We start from the raw sequence: 20,644 nt of genomic DNA on the forward strand, positions 1-20,644 counted from the left end.
GAGGTTTGGGGTCAGAACTGTGGTTGCTATTCAGGGATTCCAGCCTTGTAATTCTACTCTTTACCCAGCTAAAGGAAATGTTCTGCTCTTAGTATCCCTTACACTTTATCAAAATTAGTTTGACCCAGGCTCATTTCTTTTTAATAAAGTGCAAGTATGAGCCAGGCCGTGTTTCCCAGAAAAAGCCACCAGGACAGTGTCACTGCAGATCATTGTCACGTCACCCAGACCTCTGATAAACAGCTTTTTTTAGCTGCTGTAATAGGATGAATCAGGAGCCTGGGTAGAGCTCATCAACAGCTCTCAGTATCTCTGTTTTAAAGATAAGTGATTGATGGAAAATGCCAGGTCACAGTGAGCCTTGGGCCGTGGGGAGAGGTAGTTTACCAGAACTGTAGCTGCAATAATAAAATGCACAGGGGAATTGGATTAGAGTGAGCAAAAGGACCAAGTCACTGCCGAGGATGAGGCAGTGGAATTTTTCTCTTGACAGATGATTTGGCTTTGCAAAAACTGCTGAGGTCTGGCCTAGGAAATGCTGTGGATGTTGAGTTACGGATTTGTCTTGAGCAGCACAGGAGCTCCATTCCAGTGTGTACAGAATTACCTTCAGCTGCCTTGCACCTTCTCTGTGCCATCCTGCTGTGGTTGAGGTGTTGTGTCCTGTAGGTGTTGGTCCTCTAACCAGAAACCCTGGCAGCAGCAGGACAGATTGGTGATTTTGCACCTGGTGCCTCAGATCCCAAACCGGTTTTCTCCAGGAGTGTAACAGTAGATGGCAGCAGATGCTGCAGGATGTGCTGCACCTCTAACCTGGCTGATTTCCTTTCTTTTAAAGGTTGTGTCATAACAAACAAACAAAGGTGTATCTTCCAGAACCTCCTTTTCCCCACGCTGAGGTGAGTTAACCATAATCTTGTTTACTTTCTGGATCACAGTCCACACAGCATAGCTGTTGTTTTTCTGATGAGCCCTCTACAGCTATTTAAGTTTTGTTTAATTTGTCATAAAAGTGGTTTTTTCCCTTTGCTTTCTGTGATGAATTTGGGAGCGTGGGGGAGGAATGAGTGATGGTGTTCCCTCAACTCCAAAATTACCCTGTTTATTCCATCCTATCACTTGCACAGGCTGGCCTGGTTCACTTCTTCCCCCGCAGAAGGAGATCTGGTGTGGGATGTTTGCTCTTATCAACTGCAACCACGAGTATTCCCTTTGTCCAAGCAGTTTATTTCCAACTAAGAGCTTGTTATCAGAGCCAGCTTAGTCATGCCAATTCCTTCCTCCCTCAACAAAGCAAGCACCATGTCTTCTGCAGGAGGAATGGTATCTTGAAAGAGAGATTTTGTATCAAAATCTAAAGTTTGCAGCACTGAGTGCTGTCAGTGGCAATTTTAAATGAAATTACTTGAGCATTGTAATGAAACAAAGAGGAATGAGGCTTCTGAATTTGGAGGATTTCCCTGCAATGTGTGGTGAGGGGATTTTGATCCTCCCTGCAACAGAATAATAATTTGAGGGGAAGTTTTAGCCAACCAGAAATTAAATAAAAGTGGTATAACTGATGCCTTCAGAGTTATCTCACATATCAGGACAGGAAATTCTCCCTTGGGAACAGGTAGTTTTTCCACTGAAGTAAACAAGAGGCAGAAACAGGACTGAGAATTTTAGCTAAATCCTACTCCTGTAAGACATTGACCCAGAAAACTGCTTCCTTTAGTTGCTGTGGTCCAAACTGTTTGATGAGATGTGCAGAGTGACCATGGCAGGTTTAAGAGCCCAGAAATTCAATGCTTTCACAGACACTGGGTATTTTTTTCCTCTGAGATATCTCATCCAGGGACTTCTTCTGGAAACTGCCATTACCCATCATATCTATCATCTCTAGGTGCTTCAAAGGCATTGTTGGGAGTAGGATCTGACCAGGAGCCCTCACTCTTTCCAGATGCTTGAATGTGTTTCAAGCAGGATGTGCAGTGAATTATGTATAATCTGTTACCAAGAATAATGTGGACTGCAGGGCAAGCCACCTGTTCACCACTTATTTTATAACCAAAAAATTCATTCCCACTGATAAATCAATTCCAAATTCTCTGAGCACAAGGCTCTGCAGTCTTGCTGCTGGCTCTGCTCTCTGTCTTTCCCTCCATCCCTGCTTTCTGGGGTGTCCTTGTTGATCCACAGTGTCATTGGATTCACTGACAGCCCATATTCTGGTTCACAGTATTCACTGGAACTGGCAGATTTAAGTGAAAACCCATCCAAAAATGAGAAGCCAAACATGCAGCTGTCAGACTGGATTAATTAACCCATCTTATATGATGGGTCTTTGTGTTTATAGAGTGATAACTCTGTCCTCTAATTCCTAGGATGGTTTATATTCTCTTGGGGCCTGTTGATAGTGAGATTTTGCCAAATTATTGAAGCAGCTTTGCAAGAACTGCTCTGTGCTTCATGTGTAGATCAGGGTAATTATGCAGGAAAGACCTCCCAGCAGTGGATCCCAGAGCAGCTTCCCTGCACAGAGGGAGGAACGTGCCTGTTGCAGGTGCAGAATGGAACATCCCACAGGACATCCATGCCAGGACCCCAGTGCTCAGCACATGCCTTGGGTTCCTTGTTAAATCTCCAAAATCTCACACCTGACACCATATTTCATTCACACAATGTGAAACATCCAGAAAATCTCTTCCCAGCACAATCCTGGGCCTCCACAACCCCCCCATGCAGGCAGGAGCTTTGCTTACTGGCACTTCAGGGGATTTTTAATGAGTATCAGAAACAGACAGTGAATGATGGTTTCTGTTGGAGATGTTGTTAGTGGAGAATTGCTTGGCTTTTTTCAAAGTAATGCTAGGCTTGTGCAATGTAACCTGTGCTGAAATTGCCCATCATGAAAAGATGTGCTTAACTGCTCAGTTGTTGGAGGAAAATAGGGAATTACTCAGACATGCCTCTTACTTCTTAGGAAGCATTAATAACATGGCTGGCATGATACATCAGAGAGGGACAGGCCAGGAAATAAGCTTCTAATTATCCACAGAACAAGCCCAGCCCAGCATGCTGCTGGTCCTGAAATTTGATGTTCCTGTTAGTTGCATAAACAGCAAGATTTAAAAACAAAGAAGGCAAAAAATCCCCCAAATCCTCGATGTTGTCCCTTGCAGCAATGAGTTCCAGCAGTGCCTGATGTGGAGTAGAACAGAATAATTCCTTCCTTTAATCAGCTGTGATTGTATTTGGCATTTCACTTAACTATGCCTTTATTATTGTCACAAGAGGATAAATAAAAGCATCTTCATTGTCTCTACAATTACTATTTTTATTTCTCCCTGCTCTCTACACTCAGTTGTTTGAAGCTTTTGCATTGTCTCTGCATGGAAATTTTCCACTTTTATGATTTATGTTGCGTGTTTTGAACTCATTCCTTGTTCTGCTCTGCTGAATAAAACCAGACACATGTTCAGCTCTGCAGAGAACCCAAAACATTTCTCCCTCCTTGTTTAATTCCACTTTAATGGAGCAGTAGATGTTCATCTTACCTGCACCTACACGGTTCTGGTACAGTTCTTGTGGTGGCAGTTTGCTTCCTAACATCCAGTCTGAGTGAGCAGGGAATACTTTCCCTCTGTTAGGAGCAAGGAATGTGGGCTGAAGTGCTTCAGGTTTGTAGGGATGGATTTGGACATCAGTTCTTGCAAAAGTTGATAAAAATGAAGTGTCCAGGTTCTTGTTGAAGTCTCTCCTGCAGCCTTTTACTGGTGCACAAACTAAAAGAGCTTCTTTTTAAAGGTTTTTCTGAGGGAAGAGTTGCTGTGACTGCAAAGCCAAAAACTGGAGATCCCAAATAGTTGTCAATACAGGCTGGCAAAGCAGGGGGTGGTTTTCACTTCCAAGGCCCTGTTGTATCCATTATATCCAAGGATCAGCTGTCTAAAGAGGCTCAGATTGAAGCTCCCCAGTGCCTTGCTGAAATGCTGTGGAGCATAAACCAGTAATTTGTTTAGCTCAGCTTTGTTATTCTGGTATCCCAGAACCAATGTGTGGTGTCTTACCAAATTCCATACGGGAATATCCCATCCCAGCACAGCCCCAAATGAGGAATTAGGGGTCTCCTTGATCATTTTAACAGGATCCATAGCTTGTACACTCTGCATCATCCCTTCTGTGGAGGTGGAGGCTTTATATTTATAAAAGAATGGCTCAATTGTTGTAGCTGAATTGTTCCTCTCTGTTCGATCTTTACATGGACAATTTCAGGCTCTACAATAAGTGAATCCAGACTCCTCTAAATGTCTGCAACAATAAAATTTGAGAGGTAATTTGTATTGATCAGTATTTGCCAGTGGAGGGAGAATTTGGATTTACTGTGCTCTTATTAAGGATGCTGTTAGCAACATCTAAAAGAAATGGCTGCAAAAACCCTTTTTTTCTGACTCAAAAAAGCACCAGGGTGGGAGTAATATTGATTCTGTGGTCTTAAATACCAGAATTTGTCTTCTTCATCTTTGATTCCCTCCACCATTTACCAGTTCCTGCATAACACATTTAAATAAATACCTGGAACCAGGTGATTGTGTAGTATTATGGTTTGTTTCATAGTATTGTATAGAATTGTACTGTAAATATTATCATATAGGAGTTGGACTGAGCAATCCATGGGGGTCCCTTCCAACTCTGGACATTCTGTGATAGGATTAGGCCCCTGTTAGTGTTGATCTGATGAAGGGAGGGAGGGAGGTGAAGTAATAAATGCATCTCCCATTCCCTGATAGGAGCCACATCTGTTCCAGATTCTGGATACAGAGCACACACACAGAGTAAATATCAGTGTATCTTGGCTCACTTCAACAAAGGGTACACAAAGGCTCTGGAGATTTACCCTGTTTATAGCAGCAGTTGCTGACCCTGTAAATCAAGTGTACAGCTTTAAAGGGAAACAGAACCATTTGGGATTTCAGAAAAACACAGCTCTCACTCTTGATTCAGTACTTTACCAGCCCCTATCTCTTAAGCTTTCAATCAATAGTGGTTCTTTCTGTAAAAAGATGCTCTGAATGTTGCTTGTGCTCTCCAGAAACGAAATTTTCAACCTAAATATTGGCTGGCTCAATGCCAAGCATTGGTTTTGGCCCAGGCTGGAGGTCTGACCATGGCACAGCGAAGGCTGTCGTGTTTACACACCTCATCTCATCTGAAAATACAGAAAACCTGCACAAATCATTACCAGCTCGGTCCCCTTAATGATTTGGGAAATTTTGCTGGACCTGTTTTGCAAGTTCAGCTCCATATATTTTTGATGGAGTGATTAAAAGAGACTTTACTGTAGAGACTAAAATCCAGCAGCTGCTTTCTCACTAGAGTGAGCAGAATGTTTTTAAAACTTGTTTTTGTAGCCTTTCACCCCTACTCTGTCCACCTGTGAGAGTCAGGGATTGTGCGCAGAGCTCTGGAGCCTCACCAGACTTATCAGAAAAGATCTGGCCAGATAAAAAGAAAAGATGAAAAAAGAACCATCACCAACAAGCTCCTGAAAACTGGATTAGAGATCCTGTGTCTCTTTACAAAGCAGTAGGAGGAGATTTGAAGCTTCCATAATGCTTTGAAGAAAATACAGCTTTTATGTTGCTGAGCACACATTTGTGGAGGTATGGCAGGGAAATGAGCTGTTCACTGCTTTCCACATCCAGTGCTGCTCTCATATCTTCCCAAAGATCTGAATGCTGCATACAAATATAAATCATTTGAAGGAGAAGATGCTGGAAGAACAGTTTGTGATTTTTCAGGAGTGTCTTAAATAAATGCTGGCTGTAGAAATGTCTTTCCATGACCTATCTGCTTGTCCATGGAGGAGTTTTCCCCTGGAATGTCACACATCCCATTTAATAGTTGAAATAGAAATCATCCTCCTTTTCCAGTTTACCCAGTTGAAACTGCTTCTGCAGCTTGAATTTTGAGACTCTTGGCTTCCCTCAAAAGGAAAAAAAAAAAAAACCAACATGGAAAAGCTTTTTGAGGCCATTTCCTACAAGTTCATTTAAATGTCAGTATTTTATGGATTCAAATTTGTTTTACCCATTGTCTGCTAGACTGCAGTTTTTATTACTGAAGCTAAGTTTAGATTCTAAACCCTGCACTCCAGATGTGTTAATCAGAAATCTTTACCAGTATAATTGCAGGAATGTTTTTGACATTCATTGCCTATCAACTGCCAGAGCAGTTATTGGATGGTTTTTTTCCAATTTCCCTCTTGAAGATTAAATAGGAATTAGCTATTACTTGTAAACTGCAGAAAGTGTAGTCCAGTTTCTACTTCCTCCATGATTTCAGAGATCCACTTGGAAATGATCCACGTGCATCTACAGCATTGTGTAATAACCTGAATTCTGAGGTGCTTTGTGGTGCACAAGTTGCTGAGAATTCTCAGTTTCTCTTCATTTCCATGCAGGCACCTTAGATCTGCCATGGTAAAACGTAGCACAGAACAAGGGAAAATGGCCTTAAACTGAAGTGAGGAAGGTTTACATGAGATATTAGGGAGGAAATCTTCCCTGTGAGGGTGGGGAGGCCCTGGCACGGGGTGCCCAGAGAAGCTGTGGCTGCCCCTGAATCCCTGGAAGTGTCCAAGGCCAGGCTGGACGGGGCTTGGAGCAGCCTGGGACAGTGGAAGGTGTCCCTGCATGCATGGGGTGGCACTGGATGAGCTTTAAGGTTCTTTTCCAATCAAACCATTCCACGATTCTGTGATCTGTTGAACAGCCCAGCCTCCTTTAAAAACTGGCTGACAAAGGAAGTACCATTCCCTCCCTCACACTCTTTATCTCCCTGGTTTTTATCTCAGCTGTTCAGTCTGTGATTCCATGTGTTAAATTCCTTGCTTTTTAAACTGTATTTACAGTTATTTTCAGGCTGAAGATGGAAGCATATACCTGCCACGCAAAAACTTGCAAAATATTGCATGAAAGTGCTTCACAGCCTGGTTATTAAATTGCTTTTTAAGTTGCACCTTGTTTTGCAGATTAGAAAACAGTGACAGGAGAAATAAAGCAAAACTCTTCGAAAAGTGCCTTGATAAATAAACTTCTCCATCTTAGCAAAGAAATCTGTTCCACCTGCAGAGCTGATTGCACTGTGTCTGCAAAACATCTTAGTGCTCTTAGTTCATGTTTGTTACTGGTTTCAGAGATAGTTCAGGAAGGGAAAGTCTGTTCTTTTTCAGCAGGTTTGACTTTGTGTGGACCCTTTAGACTGAGGAAGCTCTGCAACATTCTGCTGAAGGCAAAAGTGCCTGGTACTGCTGTGATGCAAGAAGAGCAGGTTAAACATGAGCCCAGAGCTCTTTGCAGACATGGCAAATAGGAAAAAGGAGCTTATTGTGAATTTGGCAGCTGAGCACTCTGCTCACTCCAGGGAACTCGAAGCAGGGAGTGTTTGCAGAGTTTCCTCCCAGTCACCATCCTGCTGGTACCAAAGAAATGAGAGCAAGGACTTGGAGGCACCTGGCCCCATGCTCTGACTTCCTTTTCATAACATTTACGACAGTCATGACTAAATTTGTTGGAAAAATCTAAGGGATATACAGGAGGGGACCCTGTGATGAGTGAGAAATAAATTGTAGAACATTTGTAATCTCATGTAAATAAACACACCGAGCACAGAGGCATGAAAAGTTGGTAATGTCTGGATTTTTGTTTTTCTTTCAGCTCATTCAGACAAACAAATTGAAACACTATCCCAGCATCCATGGAGACTTCAGCAATGACTTCAAGCAGCCCTGTGTTGTGTTCACTGGGCATCCCTCTCTCAGATTTGGGGATGTGGTGCATTTCATGGAGCTCTGGGGAAAATCCAGTTTGAACACTGTTATATTCACAGGTAAGTAAAATGCTGATACCATTATCAAATTAACAGCTTGTGCACTCTGGTTAAGTATGGCCACATCCCTGGGGCTTCACTCATTTGTTCTGGGACAGAAATTTTTGACTTCAGTAGGAGCTTATCTAAATTAAGGCCCCAGGACTGGCTGCAGGGACAAATGTAATTATTGTGCCATTTAATTCAGTGTGGCCCTGCAGAGCCAACCTTTGCCATGCAGAGTCCATTCCTGCCACAACTGAGCAAAATCTTTGTTACACACAGCAGTGAAATGCCTACAGGAAATTAATTTTTGAATTAAGAGCAGCTGGCTGCAAGTTAAACCCAGGCAAGACCTAATGGATTGCTGATCAGAAAGGAGAAACACTTCTTCTCCATGTTCCACTGGAAACCACAAACCTTTCCTCATCCCTTCTCCTGCCCTTTCATCAGGCAGTGTTTCTGAAGAGGTTTCTGTCCTCTCTGCTGTCCCAGAAGTGGGCACCCCACACAGCCCTGGCACAGGGATCTGAGCTGTTCCTGCCTTTGGGCTGAGCTTTGTGCAGATGTTTTTGGGCTGACAGGACACATTTGTAGCTGAAGGTACAGCTCTGGCTCATTCCCCAGGGGAGCTGTTTCCTTTCTCAGTGCTCAACAGGTCTTTTAAGTTCCTCCACTTCTCTCCATCTGCTTCTAGTGCTGACCCTGATTAAAAATCCTTCAAGGCCTTCCCTCGAGCTGGGTTTCTGTGCAGGTATATTTATACCTGATGTGTCACCCAAACAGAGCTCTGCAGTGGCCATTGTCCTGATGTGAGAAGGCAAAGAGTAATCCTTTAGGTCCTTACTGCTGATTTTGTGTATAAGGAGCTCTGGGATAATGGGAGGTGTGTTCTGTATGATTTAGCCAGGTAAAAAAGTGTGGATTTTCAGAAAAAGTAATTAGAAATTAGGAGGAGAGCCCTGAGGAACAGATCAAACCTACTCCCACAGCAAGGGTGGGATGGAATCCCACTGTTAGGCTTATTTTCCTCCAGTTTTTGGTGAACAGGAAAGCTCCTGGAAAGCACAAAACCTTCTGAAGAAAAGAGGGCAGAGAAAGGGTTATTTCCTTCTTTCCTTCTTTCCTTCTTTCCTTCTTTCCTTCTTTCCTTCTTTCCTTCTTTCCTTCTTTCCTTCTTTCCTTCTTTCCTTCTTTCCTTCTTTCCTTCTTTCTTTTTCTAACTGTAGACTTGAGGCTAGTGACAAGCAAGTCCCTTTGACTCTTTCACAATATTGGCACCAAAAAGTGTATCATGGTACTGTTAAGCCAATTTGGGGAGATTTGAAGTGTGTAATTAACCCTATTCAATGGGAGGGGAGATACAAGGGGGTTCCTGCAGGGAACTTAAAGCCAGACTGGTTTTGTGCTGGGAAATGGTGCAAGGAACCTCAGCACTTAGGACACAGCTGCTGCAGTGCCCATCCCTCCTGACCTTTGAGGCAGTTCAGGAGACATGCCCTAATTACAGTAATTGGGTAAAATTGCAATATGGATATCTTGGAAATAGTGAATTCTACTCCATTCAGGACTTCAATTAAGCCTGAATGTGCAGAGCCTTTGCTGGGGTGTGTATTCCATGAATCCCCAGGGAACAAGTGGCATTAATCATGTTGTGAATGTGCTGCCCAGGGTGTCAGGAACTGGCCTTTAATGGCAAGAACTCTTACTCTGTGTCTTCTGTAAGGAGAGCCAATTGACCTTTCTGTGTGAGATCCTAATCCTTCAGTGAACTGAGGCAATCGAGCACTTCTGTCAGAGGCTGGCCCTGGCAGGTTGTTAAATGTCACTCCTAACAACCTGGGGGTGCAGCAAGTAGTGGCCTTGGAGATTCATTCCCAGTTTGTACTTAGTGAAACTCCAGTTGAGAGCTGCTTTAGGTGGGGTGACCTTGGAGTGCACAGTGATTCCAGATGCTTGTGGTGTTTTTTTCCTAAATTCTATCTATCCATGGCTTTTGTCTCTGTCTGTGGGCACATCCCCTGGGCCGGATGGTCCTACTGCCTTATGGCTGGCTATTTCCTTATGGTTGTCTCAGCTGGCACAAAACCACATGGTTTAGTGCTGGGTTTGGCAGTTGGACTTGATGACCTTCGAGATTTTTTTCCAACCTAAATGATTCTGTGATCCATGTCTATAGAAATTCCTAGCAGATTAAATTCTTCTCTTCTTAGTACCAGTGAAAATCTGAAGCACCTCCATTGCTGCCTTTGATTTCCATTATTAAATTGCTTTTCTGTTTTAAGCTAGAATCTCCTGTGGTTCTGAAAGAACCCCGGCCCATTGGAGCAGTGTGTGAGAGCAGATGATGTTGTAGCTTTTCCTGTGAAAAACTCCTGGTTTCTGGTAATTAGAACCTTTAAACTACAGACCATCCTGCATTGTTAGTGAGCACTGCTTGTTCACTCCACAGGAACCAGTCAGTCTCCATCTTTCCAATCTGCAATGTAAAAAACAACGACAAGAATATAAATTTAAGCAGCCAGGAGCCAGGACCTGGCTGTGAGGAAATTGTGGTGCTGCTCTGCTGGCTGGTGTCACCTGCAGACATTACTGCTGGAGCAGTATTGAGGAGATTATTGATTAAAAATATCGAATACCACTGAGCCACAAAGAAATTCTAGGAGAAGACATGGTAAAAAGAAGTCTTCTTTAAAAACCAGCTCCCTGGGAGATGTTAAAACCAGCTCATGCACGTCAGTGCCGTGCAGTGGAAGGTTTTATAACTCAAGTGTCACACAGCAGTAAATCAGGAGTCTTGGGGGAAAAGCTAAAGACCTGTGATTCTGTCAGGAAAAGTCAATATGTGTCCTTGACAAGCACTTTCTGCCTCCAGACAGGTGACTTTGGGATTTTGGGTGGTTTCAGACCAGCAGTTCCTGTGTGTCACATGAGTTCCCTGTGAGCCCAGCTCAAGTTGTGTTTTTAACATTCTAAATGTTCCAAGTCCCGTGTTAGGATTTCTTCATTAGAATTTCTCCCTTTTCCAAGGCTCTCCTGTCCTTATGAGTAGTTCAGAGAGGCTTTGGACTGGATTTTATATGGGATTCCTAGCCCAAAATTCTGTATCTGTACATTATCTGAACCTGCTGATTCAGAAATGCTGAACAGGTGCTGCCTCAAATCTCTGTGTCCTCCACACCCCCAGATGGATGGAAAATCTCCCTTCTGGTAACTTTTTAAACTTTTTACAATTCAATGGCACATCTCCAGCAGAGAACTTCTGCCTGACTTAAGCTTTCTGTTTTTCCCTAATGACTTTTTCTGATTTAACCCTAATTGATCACTGATCATTCTTCAGCTACCAACTTTCTCAGTATTCCTATTTTTAAACTTCTATTCATTGCTATTAAACTTAACTGACATAAAATGCCATTTTTACATCGATATTTTTAGGCTTTGTTTCACTGCCACCACCACATCTGCTTTTAACTAACATGGCTTTTTGACCTGTGTAACTTTTATTTCATCTTTGTGGATTCATGGCTTCATGTGCACGTCCTTATACAACTCTCATTTTTTGTTAGCATTTCTCACTTTAATGTTCCCAGGCTGCTACTCTGACAATTCCTTTAAACTTGGGAAGATTATCCCTTTGGCAGTTCCAAACATTTGTATCATTGCCTGGTGCCATGTTCTGTTCTCTCAGGGTAAATACTCCCACATTGTGCTCAGTGGCCAGCAACAGATTTTGAGATTTTTAGATTTTTAGGTGAGCAATTAACTTGTCTTTCTGTTGGATGTCACTCTGATGCTGAACTTCCTCTGGTAAGGTTTGAAGGAGATTTTTTTCTTGCTGTCTGCATGAGGAATCCAACCAGTGCTGTGCTCTGCTGCCATGTCAGAGCATCCTAGATGTCTCTTTAAATCTAGACTGGAGTCTTTGAATTTCAGTTTCCTTTGAGCTCATCCTTTCACAGCCTCAGCAGGTCCCAGAGAATTCCTCCTGCTGTGTTCCAGCCAGGCTTGAACTGCACTTCACTCTGCCTGGTGTCCTGTGAGGCCCTTTGGTTCAGGATCATCCAGCAGATGAGGCTTTCATGCATCCCCTTCTCTTTTCCCCAATTTGTACTTATCAAACTAACACCAGTTCTTTTTTTTTCCAGCATTCCCTTTATGCCATCCATCCCACAGTTATCAGGTAGATAGGATTGGCATCATCTTTTCCATACCATTAGTTGGTGACCCCCAGAATCAAGAGGTTACCTGAATCCTATAGTGTCAGCTGAGATCTGCAACTGGCATTCACCAAAAACAAAGTCTTTTTCTGTAGTTCTCAATGTTTTATTACTCTCTGTGGGAGTAAAAGCTCATTCAGTGCCTGACTTTATCCTGGCAAACGTATAATCCAGTAATAAAAGGATCCTTGGTTTCCCACCAGCCTAAACCTGGCTCTTAGATTCAAAAGAATAAATATATATATTTATATATCAAGATATGACCTTCATGCTGCATTTTTGTCATAGTGAAAACCAACTTGCCATTTGGATTACCTTACAAGACCCAAAATGTCTACATTTTGCCTTCCTTTACAGGAGCTGATTAAAAATAAGAGATGATGTTTTTGTCTTGATTAAATTTGTTCTAATAAGCATGCAATAATGTGTTCAAATGAAACAGTATTGCTCTGTTGCTTGATTAAGGTAAGACTAATTGTGGGCGTAATTTTCATCAAATTAATTGAAAATAATGGGTGGGGGAAGGAGGAAGGGAAGAGAAATCTGGAACAGAATTAACACTAAACAACAGCTCTGGCTAGGCTGGAACCAGAGAGGAATTGGGCCATCTTTGTTGTTAATGGGCTTTGAGTGTTTGCAACATTTCTCTTTCCAGAACCCGATTTCTCTTACTTGGATGCCCTCGCTCCCTATCAGCCCTTGGCAATGAAATGTGTTTACTGTCCCATTGACACGAGACTCAATTTTATTCAGGTGTCTAAATTACTCAAAGAAGTCCAGGTAATGAATTTTCTGCTGCCTTTTCTTATGTTTCTTCACACAGCTGAAATAAATAAATGAACTGTGAGCAAATGTTGCATTAAACAAAAATTGAGACAACACCCAAATCCCTTTTTTCCATGAACAGGACACAGCGTTCAGCTCTGCTTTAGAAAAGGTCTAAGAAAAAGAGGCTTCTTGTAGTACCTGCTGTCCCCCTCGACTCTTTGGGGCTTTAGTGACCTATCCCATTTGTTTCTACTAAAATTTGCTTTCTGACTCATGACATAATTAAAATAATAGCCACATTTTTTTCTGGCTGAGTTTTTCCCTGTGTTCCATCTTGCTGAACTCTGAAATACACATTCTTCCAAACCTCCTAACAATGCCTGGATCCCTTTATCTCATTGTTCTGTGACCTGGCTTGTCACTGCAAACTGATAGCACTGCCTCTGCCTGGGTTTGGATAAACATCTCCTTCCACCTCACTGCTGATGTATTGTGCTGTCTCTAAAGCAGCTTGTAGAGGCCACTGGCTTCTCCTTTGGCTTCCTTATATCCTGCAGTGGCCACCAGCCTGTTTATGCTTTGTTAACATATTGCTGGAAAACTCCAGTTGTTGTTTTTGCAGCCTTGCTTATTGACAGCCGAGGTTTCTGCAGCCTCACATGTTGACTCTTGAGATGCTCTCCACCACTGTTGCCATTTGCTTCCAGTTTATCTGGCAAGGATTTGGGAGAAAAAAACTATTTAATATTATTAGTTTTTCTCTCCTTGTTACAACTGCGATATCAAAGCGATGATTAAAGACACAAATTTCGGGCGGGTCGCCGCTGCACACAACTCCTGTCCCTGGAGCAGTTTATTCCAGTGCTGATGGGAATTCCATGGTGCTGTTTTCCAGCCCCTGCACGTGGTGTGCCCGGAGCAGTACACGCAGCCCCCTCCCACGCAGTCACACCGCACGGACCTGATGATTGACTGCCAGCCCCCGGCCATGTCCTACCGCCGCGCCGAGGTGCTCACGCTGCCCTACAAGCGCCGCTACGAGAAGATCGAGATCATGCCCGACGTGAGTCCCTGCAGGGCACAGGCACGGGGGGGTCCTGCTCACACAGCCAAATTCCAGCTCAGCAGCCTCTGTAAAGTCATGGAATCACGGAGTTGTCGTGGTTAGAAAGGTCTTTAAGGTCATCAAGTCCGGCTGTCAACCAGTGCCACCACCGTGGTTGGCACTAAAGGGTGGCCTCAAGTGCCACTTCCAGGGAGGAGGACTCCTCCACCTCCCAATGCTTGAGCACCCTTTCCATGAAGGAATTTTCCCTAATATCTAACCTAAACCTCCCCTAGTACAAATTGAGGCTATTTCCTTTTGTCCTGTTCCTTCTTCCCCCCTGGCTGCCCCCTCCTGTCAGGGAGTTGTGCAGAGCCACAAGGTCCCCCCGAGCCTCTTTTCTCCAGACTGAGCCCCTTCCCCAGTTCCCTTCCCTCAGCCTCTCCTGCTGCTCCAGCCCCTTCCCCAGCTCCGTTCCCTTCCCTGGACACGCTCCAGCCCCTCAAGGTCTCTGTGGTCAGGAGGGGCCCAGAACTGTCCCCAGGACTGGAGGTGCAGCCTCAAGAACTAAAGATATTTGTCCTAAAGATGTCTTGTGGCTGGGATTTACAGTTGACTCTCATCATGAAAGCACATTCTGTCAAATGGGGAGCTAGAAAAGAAGCATTTTTGAGAGATAATTTCACTCTATAAACTAATGAGAATTGAAAACAAAAATGGCTGAGAGAGCTTGGGGTTCTTCAGCCTGAGGAAGAGACCTCAGGCCCTTTCCAGCACCTGAAGGGGCCCCAGGAGAGCTGGAGAGGGACTTGGGACAAGGGATGGAGGGACAGGACACAGAAAAGGGGAGTTTGGGGTGGGAAATTGGGAAGGAATTCCTGGCTGGGAGGGTAGGGAGAGGCTGGGCTGGAATTCCCAGAGGAGCTGGGGCTGCCCCTGGATCCCTGGCAGTGTCCATGGCCAGGTTGGAGCACCCTGGGATAGTGGGAGGTGTCGGGGGTTGGAATGGGATGAGCTTTAAGGTCCCTTCCCACCCAAAGCATTCCATGATTCCGTGATTGTGAGCAAGCAAAAACTGTGTTCAGGCGAGTTGTCCTTTGCAAGAAAATCCCATCTCACAGTACAAAAAGTGATCTCTGCCATGAGTGAGGCAACCAGTCACGTCCAGTTTAAATATGAAGAAGTTGAGACAGAGCAGTTTGAATTAGTGCCCCATGGAAAGGATCCAAAGAATCTGGGAGTTAGGAGCCAGGAGTTCTCTTTCTCCTTCCCCAACTGTACCTGCTGTTAGAAGTACCCCCCCCCATTAAGGATCAGTTTTCACTCATGGTAAAGAAGCAGTGAAAAGGCTCATTTGTATTCCAGCAATTTCCATAAATGGTTAATTCCTACAGGCAGCAGGAGCCCAGCAGGTTAATGGATTGCTTGTAGCCATCTAAAATGTGGATTACTTATCCCCACAACATCTATTAATGATTTATTAACCCCATAAATCAAACCCAAATGTACCCATATTACAAAGGGTGACCCATATTCTGACAGACACGAGCTTAAAATATTTTTTTGACAATCCAATCAGCACAAATGTGTCCTTGGAGCAAAGGTGACAGTGGCTCTTTGCAAGCAGGCATTACTGCCCTTTGGAAACTGGAATATTGAGTGACTTTTCATTGGAGTGTAGAAGGAGGAAGCATCCTTTAGTTAAGCCAAACATGAAGTGCAGAACTGGGACCCACGTAACAAATCCCTCATCCAGCCCACAGCACCCACTGCCACCATTTCACACCAGTTCTGTGAGGAGCCTGCCCAGCCCACTGCTTGGAGACAGGGAGAGGGCTTTAATTAGAAAATATGCTTGGCTGCAGCTCCATCTTGGCATGTATATTTAATTGTTTGGGAAATTTGCATCTTTATTGGATCCCATTAAACCTGAGACTGGTAAAACATGGCTTCCATTCACCAGCATGAAACCAATCCTGAGTTCAGAGTGCAGGGACCCAGCCTGGGGCTCACCAATTACTCAAATTCCACTGAAGCTTTGGGTTTCCCCCTGAACTCTGAGGGTGGAACTGAGCCTTGTACGAGAGCCTGTCCCTTGTGTCAGCCTCTGAAGGGACTGGATTCCAGCTCTCCCTGCACTTCCCAAAACTGGGAGGGAGGATGCTCTGTAGGGAATGTGACATTCACCAGCCTGGGAAAAGAGAGCTGATTTCTAATGCAACTTGGAGAGTTCCAGCAGAAACCTGGAATATTGACAGAAATGGCCTTTTTTTTCCACTCCTCTAACAAATAACATCCAATTATATTCACACAGGAGTCCTAATTTCAGAGCTATCCATGCTCAGGGAGGAGAAACATCTCATCATCTCATGATTTTCCATATCCAGGGATTCTTCAGGCTGCTTGTTCAGCCTAAGAAGAGAAGGCTCTGGAATGACCTTTCAGTACTTGAAGGAGGAATACAGGAGAGCTGAAGAGGGACTTTGGACAGGGGATGGAGGGACAGGACACAGGGAATGGCTTCAAACTGCCAGAGGGCAGGGATGGATGGGATATTGGGGAAAAATTCTTCCGTCTGCGGGTGGGGAGGCCCTGGCACAGGGTGCCCAGAGAAGCTGTGGCTGCCCCCAGATCCCTGGAAGTGTCCAAGGCCAGGCTGGACGGGGCTTGGAGCAGCCTGGGGTAGTGGGAGGTGTCCCTGCCCATGGCAGGGGGGTAAAACTGGATGAGATTTAAGGTTCCTCCCAATCCGATCCATTCTGGGATTTCCCTGGTTCCAAAGCTGCATTTCACAACTCATTGCAAAAGCTGCTTGGTCTGTAGCTTCTGAAAAGACTCCTGAGAGCAAGGCTGTCCTTCAGGACTCTTAATAGGATGCCATTCCCCAGCTCCAAGATATGCAAATCATCTTCCAAAGAGGATCTTGCTCCTTTTTAAGGGAACTACATGGTCCTGGTAAAAACTGGATGCAGCTTCCCCTTCTGCTGAGTGGGTTGTGCAAGACAGATTTCAGACATGATGGATGGGGCTCCCTGGTGTGGGAGTATTTGCTGCTTAATGTTCCCTTTTCAGTAGTTTAGGGTTCCTGAATATATAGGAATTTCTATGCTGCAAGGAAAGGGCATTTGTTTCATATGGGCTCCCACAAGCCCTGGGGTTCTGTGAAGGCTCAAGTGGCAATTGAAAAGGGTGTTTTATAGCTCCTAGAAACCGTGCAATGGCTTGTTATTTGTCAAAACCATATTAGACCGAAATGGAATGATGAAATCCACCCTGGAAAAACCAGTAATTGCTGGATCTGCTGCAGGGCTGGGATTTGTGTGTGAAGTACAGCTGAAAGTCTCATAAAAGAATGGCTGTTGCAATGAAGTCCTGAGCAGGGCCCTCTCCTGACATGCCCAGCCCCTTTCCCAGCTCAAAGATTCTTCCAGCTTTTGAGAACCAAGGAGCTGGCTCAGCGTGGCTCCAGTCAGTGCAGACTGATGCTGTGGTAGAGTGAAATTTCCTTCCCAAAACTTGCAGTGATTCAGATCCTGGCCTGTCAGACTAATGGAAATTTACTTCTACTGCTGGACCTTGTCTATATTTCAAACACTTCACCGAGGAGCAAAGGCAGGGCAGGCAGGCCTGTTGTATGATAATGAGATTTACACTCACAGCAGCTTTTGTTTGGAGAGAGGTTTTAACAGTCCCAAGGCATCAGGCTGGAATGGCTCTCCCAGGGATTGTGCAAAAACCTTTACACTTTCAATAATTTGTTCTTCTCAGTATCTGCTTTTCACTTTCAAAAAAAAAATATATATATAATAATAATAAAAAAGACAGGTTCTTAGAAATTGGTTAGGCATTGTCTGCTCACAGGAGAAAGGTGGGAAAATGGAAAACACCTTCTGGAGCAAACAGATAAAATTAAACAGCAGTGTCTGAGCAAATAAAGTGCCTCCAGTTTAATTACAGCTGAACAATGGTGCGGATCACTCGGTGCCGGCAGCAGACACTTCACTGAGGGCTCTGTGCTTTTAGAACACTCAGATTGTCAGTTCTTCAGGACACAGCCCAGCCAGGAGAGTGTCAGGGTGCAAGGCACAGCCTGACACAAAGTGAAATCATCAGAAGCCACTGCAGAGAAGAATTAGAAAAACAGCCGTAATAATTAAGGAGCTTTCATCTTGACTTCTTTTCCTTGCTTTTACCTCACCTTTCCAACTTCCTTCTGTGTTTCAGGGACTAAGGAGTTTTGAATTCTGTCCTTCTTCCCACCCTCAGCTCATTTTGGTGACCCCACATTATCCAGTGTCTGACCTCCGTGTTCCTTTGTCCCTGACTCTTCCCCCTTGGCTCAATGTGCCGCAGCCTCACAAAAAGTCAGTGAAATAAAACCTGTTTGCTTCTGCTGCTCAGCCCTGCCCCAGCTCCCAGCTCACTGCAGAATTGCCTGGAGTCTCTCTCCGAGTTGGACCTCGCCTTTTGACATTCCACCAAAACTGCTCGTTCCCAGCTTTTACCAACCTTTCCTTACACAAAGCCAGAACCAGTGCTGGTAAATCCTCCTGATTTCATCAGCAGAGTTCAGTGCAGCCTCTATTTTCTCCTTAAAAGTGTCTCCCACCTCACTCTGGTGTCCCTTCTCTCCGGGCCATTCAGCCTGAGAGAGTTCTCCTCCCTCCTCCCCTCTTCTGTGGGCTTGGAATGTATTATCCTTCATTCTCTTTGCCTTTTTTTGTTGCTGTACCTTTTCTGTGGTTGGTTTTACCCACAGGTTGTCCTATTTAGTTAGATGGAACTCAGATCTGCTTTTCTGCTCCCAGCCTGCCTTTGCCTGCCTACATTAATATCTAGGTTTGTTTTCCCTTTCATTTTTGATGGCTGGCTGTAAGATAACACTTTTCTAGCCAGGCACTCAGCTCTCTCTTCCCAGTCAGCTTCAACAACAACATTCCATCCTGACTTGACATTCTGACCCATAAAATGGTTACTATATTTTGAATATTTTGATTTATGCCATTTTTATATCTTTCAAATGACTCATCTCTTGCATCTGCAAGCTTTACTGCCTTTACTTTGAAGATATTTCATGTCCTTGCTTCCCCTACCTGTCATTTTTCATTCAAATCCAAGCCTAATTTCTGCTTCTGCTGGTTCTGTTTTCCACCATCCTTTTGTAAATTCCTCAAACAACTGTTCCCTGCCTGCTCCCAGGCTCCTGGGGAAGAGCTTCATTAAACAGCCATAAATCTACTTCATTACACTCCTTAAATACTCCTTAAACTGCAGTTTTGGCTCAGGATTGGCAAAAAGGCAGTGGTTAGAGTTAGCACTGAGTGGTTAGAGTTAGTTCTGTTGCTTGGAATCCCACCCAGGGTTATTCCCTGGTGGCAGGTTCGTGTCTTTCTGGTTTGGTTTCCAGGTTTTGGGGACGAGGTTCCTCCTGCTGATCTGGAGCCCTGGTCCAGCAGTTGCACATGGAACATGCACATGGAAAGGAAGAGCTTTAATTCATTGCTCAAAACTGCAGACTGTACTGTGTGCTTCTTTTATTTCTTCACTGGATGTTGGCTCCATGGAAGCCCAAAGCCAAGATCTGGGCATTTGCAAGTGATAATAGCAAAAGCTTTAGTATTTATGGCACGATTCTTTATCCACTGAAGTTAATGAGACTTTAAAATCCGCTCCAGAGAGAGCTGTGGGAGACCCCCAGCGAGTGACAGCTCTGTTAAGTTGGGGTTAACTCAACAGCTGAATTAAAACCCTTGGATTGTGTCAAATGTGAGGCTGAAAGCCCGACAAGACATGAGTCAGATCACCCACTAATGATTCTACAGATGCCCTTCACTCCGGGATGTTCTCTGGTGGAAAAGCCTTTGTTCCTTTAGGTCTCATTAGCAAAGTTCCCCAATTCCCATCCTGCCTGTGCCTTGTTCCCTGTGCCTGCTGGTCGTGAATCCACAGGCACATTTCAATTCCCTCTTCACCCCATGTGTTCAACCCCACATTCTTTGGTGCCTCTAAAGGATCTGACAGTTACAGAATTCCTGCACTTGGCCCCTGGTTTAGCAGGGGGTGTAAAACCAAGGCTGGGTCTGTTGGAGACTCCTCCTGTGTGTGGTTACAAGGGCCTGGCCATCAGAGCTCCTGGTGCTTAAAATAATTCATTAATAACTAAATTACTTTAAAAACTAAGGGATAAGAAGAGGTAGGGATGTAGGAGGGGAGGGAAATTATCCTTCTCTCCTGACACCACCATCCAAATTTAAGTGACATGGCACAAAGACCACGTTTTTAGTTCTGTTACAAAACTGACTCTACAGGTCCTCCCTGCATGTGAAAAGGCGACTGCATAGCCTTGAAACAATTTTTGTCCTGTTAAAGGTACACTGGGAAGATGCTTTTCTGCACCCAGAAGCTGGGTTTGGGGTGTGTGAGGAGCAGGGGAGTGGAGGGATGGAGCATGAGGCAGGTTCTCCATTCAGGTTTTGCTGAGGAGTAGTTACTGTAAAAACCTCTGCAGGTGTGACCTCCAGGGCTTTCTCTGAAGTCAGGCAGATCTTAAAATCTTCGGGCTTCTCTAGTACTTGGCAGGGGATATTTTTCTGTTGCATACAAATTCCATCCTGTTTAGGGGCTGGGATCTGGGTGGGAATTGCTTCATGCCCAGCAAGCTCCAAGGCTGTATCCATAATTCCACCTAGAAATGGAAGTGCCCTCAGGGCTTACGTGGCCAGAACCCAGCTGCAGTTACCAACAGTGTTCATAATGGGCCTCA

General features: G+C 44.4%; 1 protein-coding gene across 1 annotated transcript in view; it reads left to right on the top strand.

The window, feature by feature from the left end:
- INTS9 (integrator complex subunit 9) overlaps positions 1–20,644 on the top strand; it is a 60,998-nt gene that overhangs the window by 32,770 nt on the left and 7,584 nt on the right. Inside the window, exons 11-14 of the mRNA XM_069011863.1 lie at positions 839–899; positions 7,701–7,872; positions 12,724–12,848; positions 13,732–13,899. Coding sequence (XP_068867964.1) covers positions 839–899; positions 7,701–7,872; positions 12,724–12,848; positions 13,732–13,899 — 526 coding nt within the window. The remainder of the gene's footprint in view (positions 1–838; positions 900–7,700; positions 7,873–12,723; positions 12,849–13,731; positions 13,900–20,644) is intronic.

This window comes from Aphelocoma coerulescens, chromosome 3, assembly GCF_041296385.1.
Source record: "Aphelocoma coerulescens isolate FSJ_1873_10779 chromosome 3, UR_Acoe_1.0, whole genome shotgun sequence".
Lineage (NCBI taxonomy): Eukaryota > Metazoa > Chordata > Aves > Passeriformes > Corvidae > Aphelocoma > Aphelocoma coerulescens.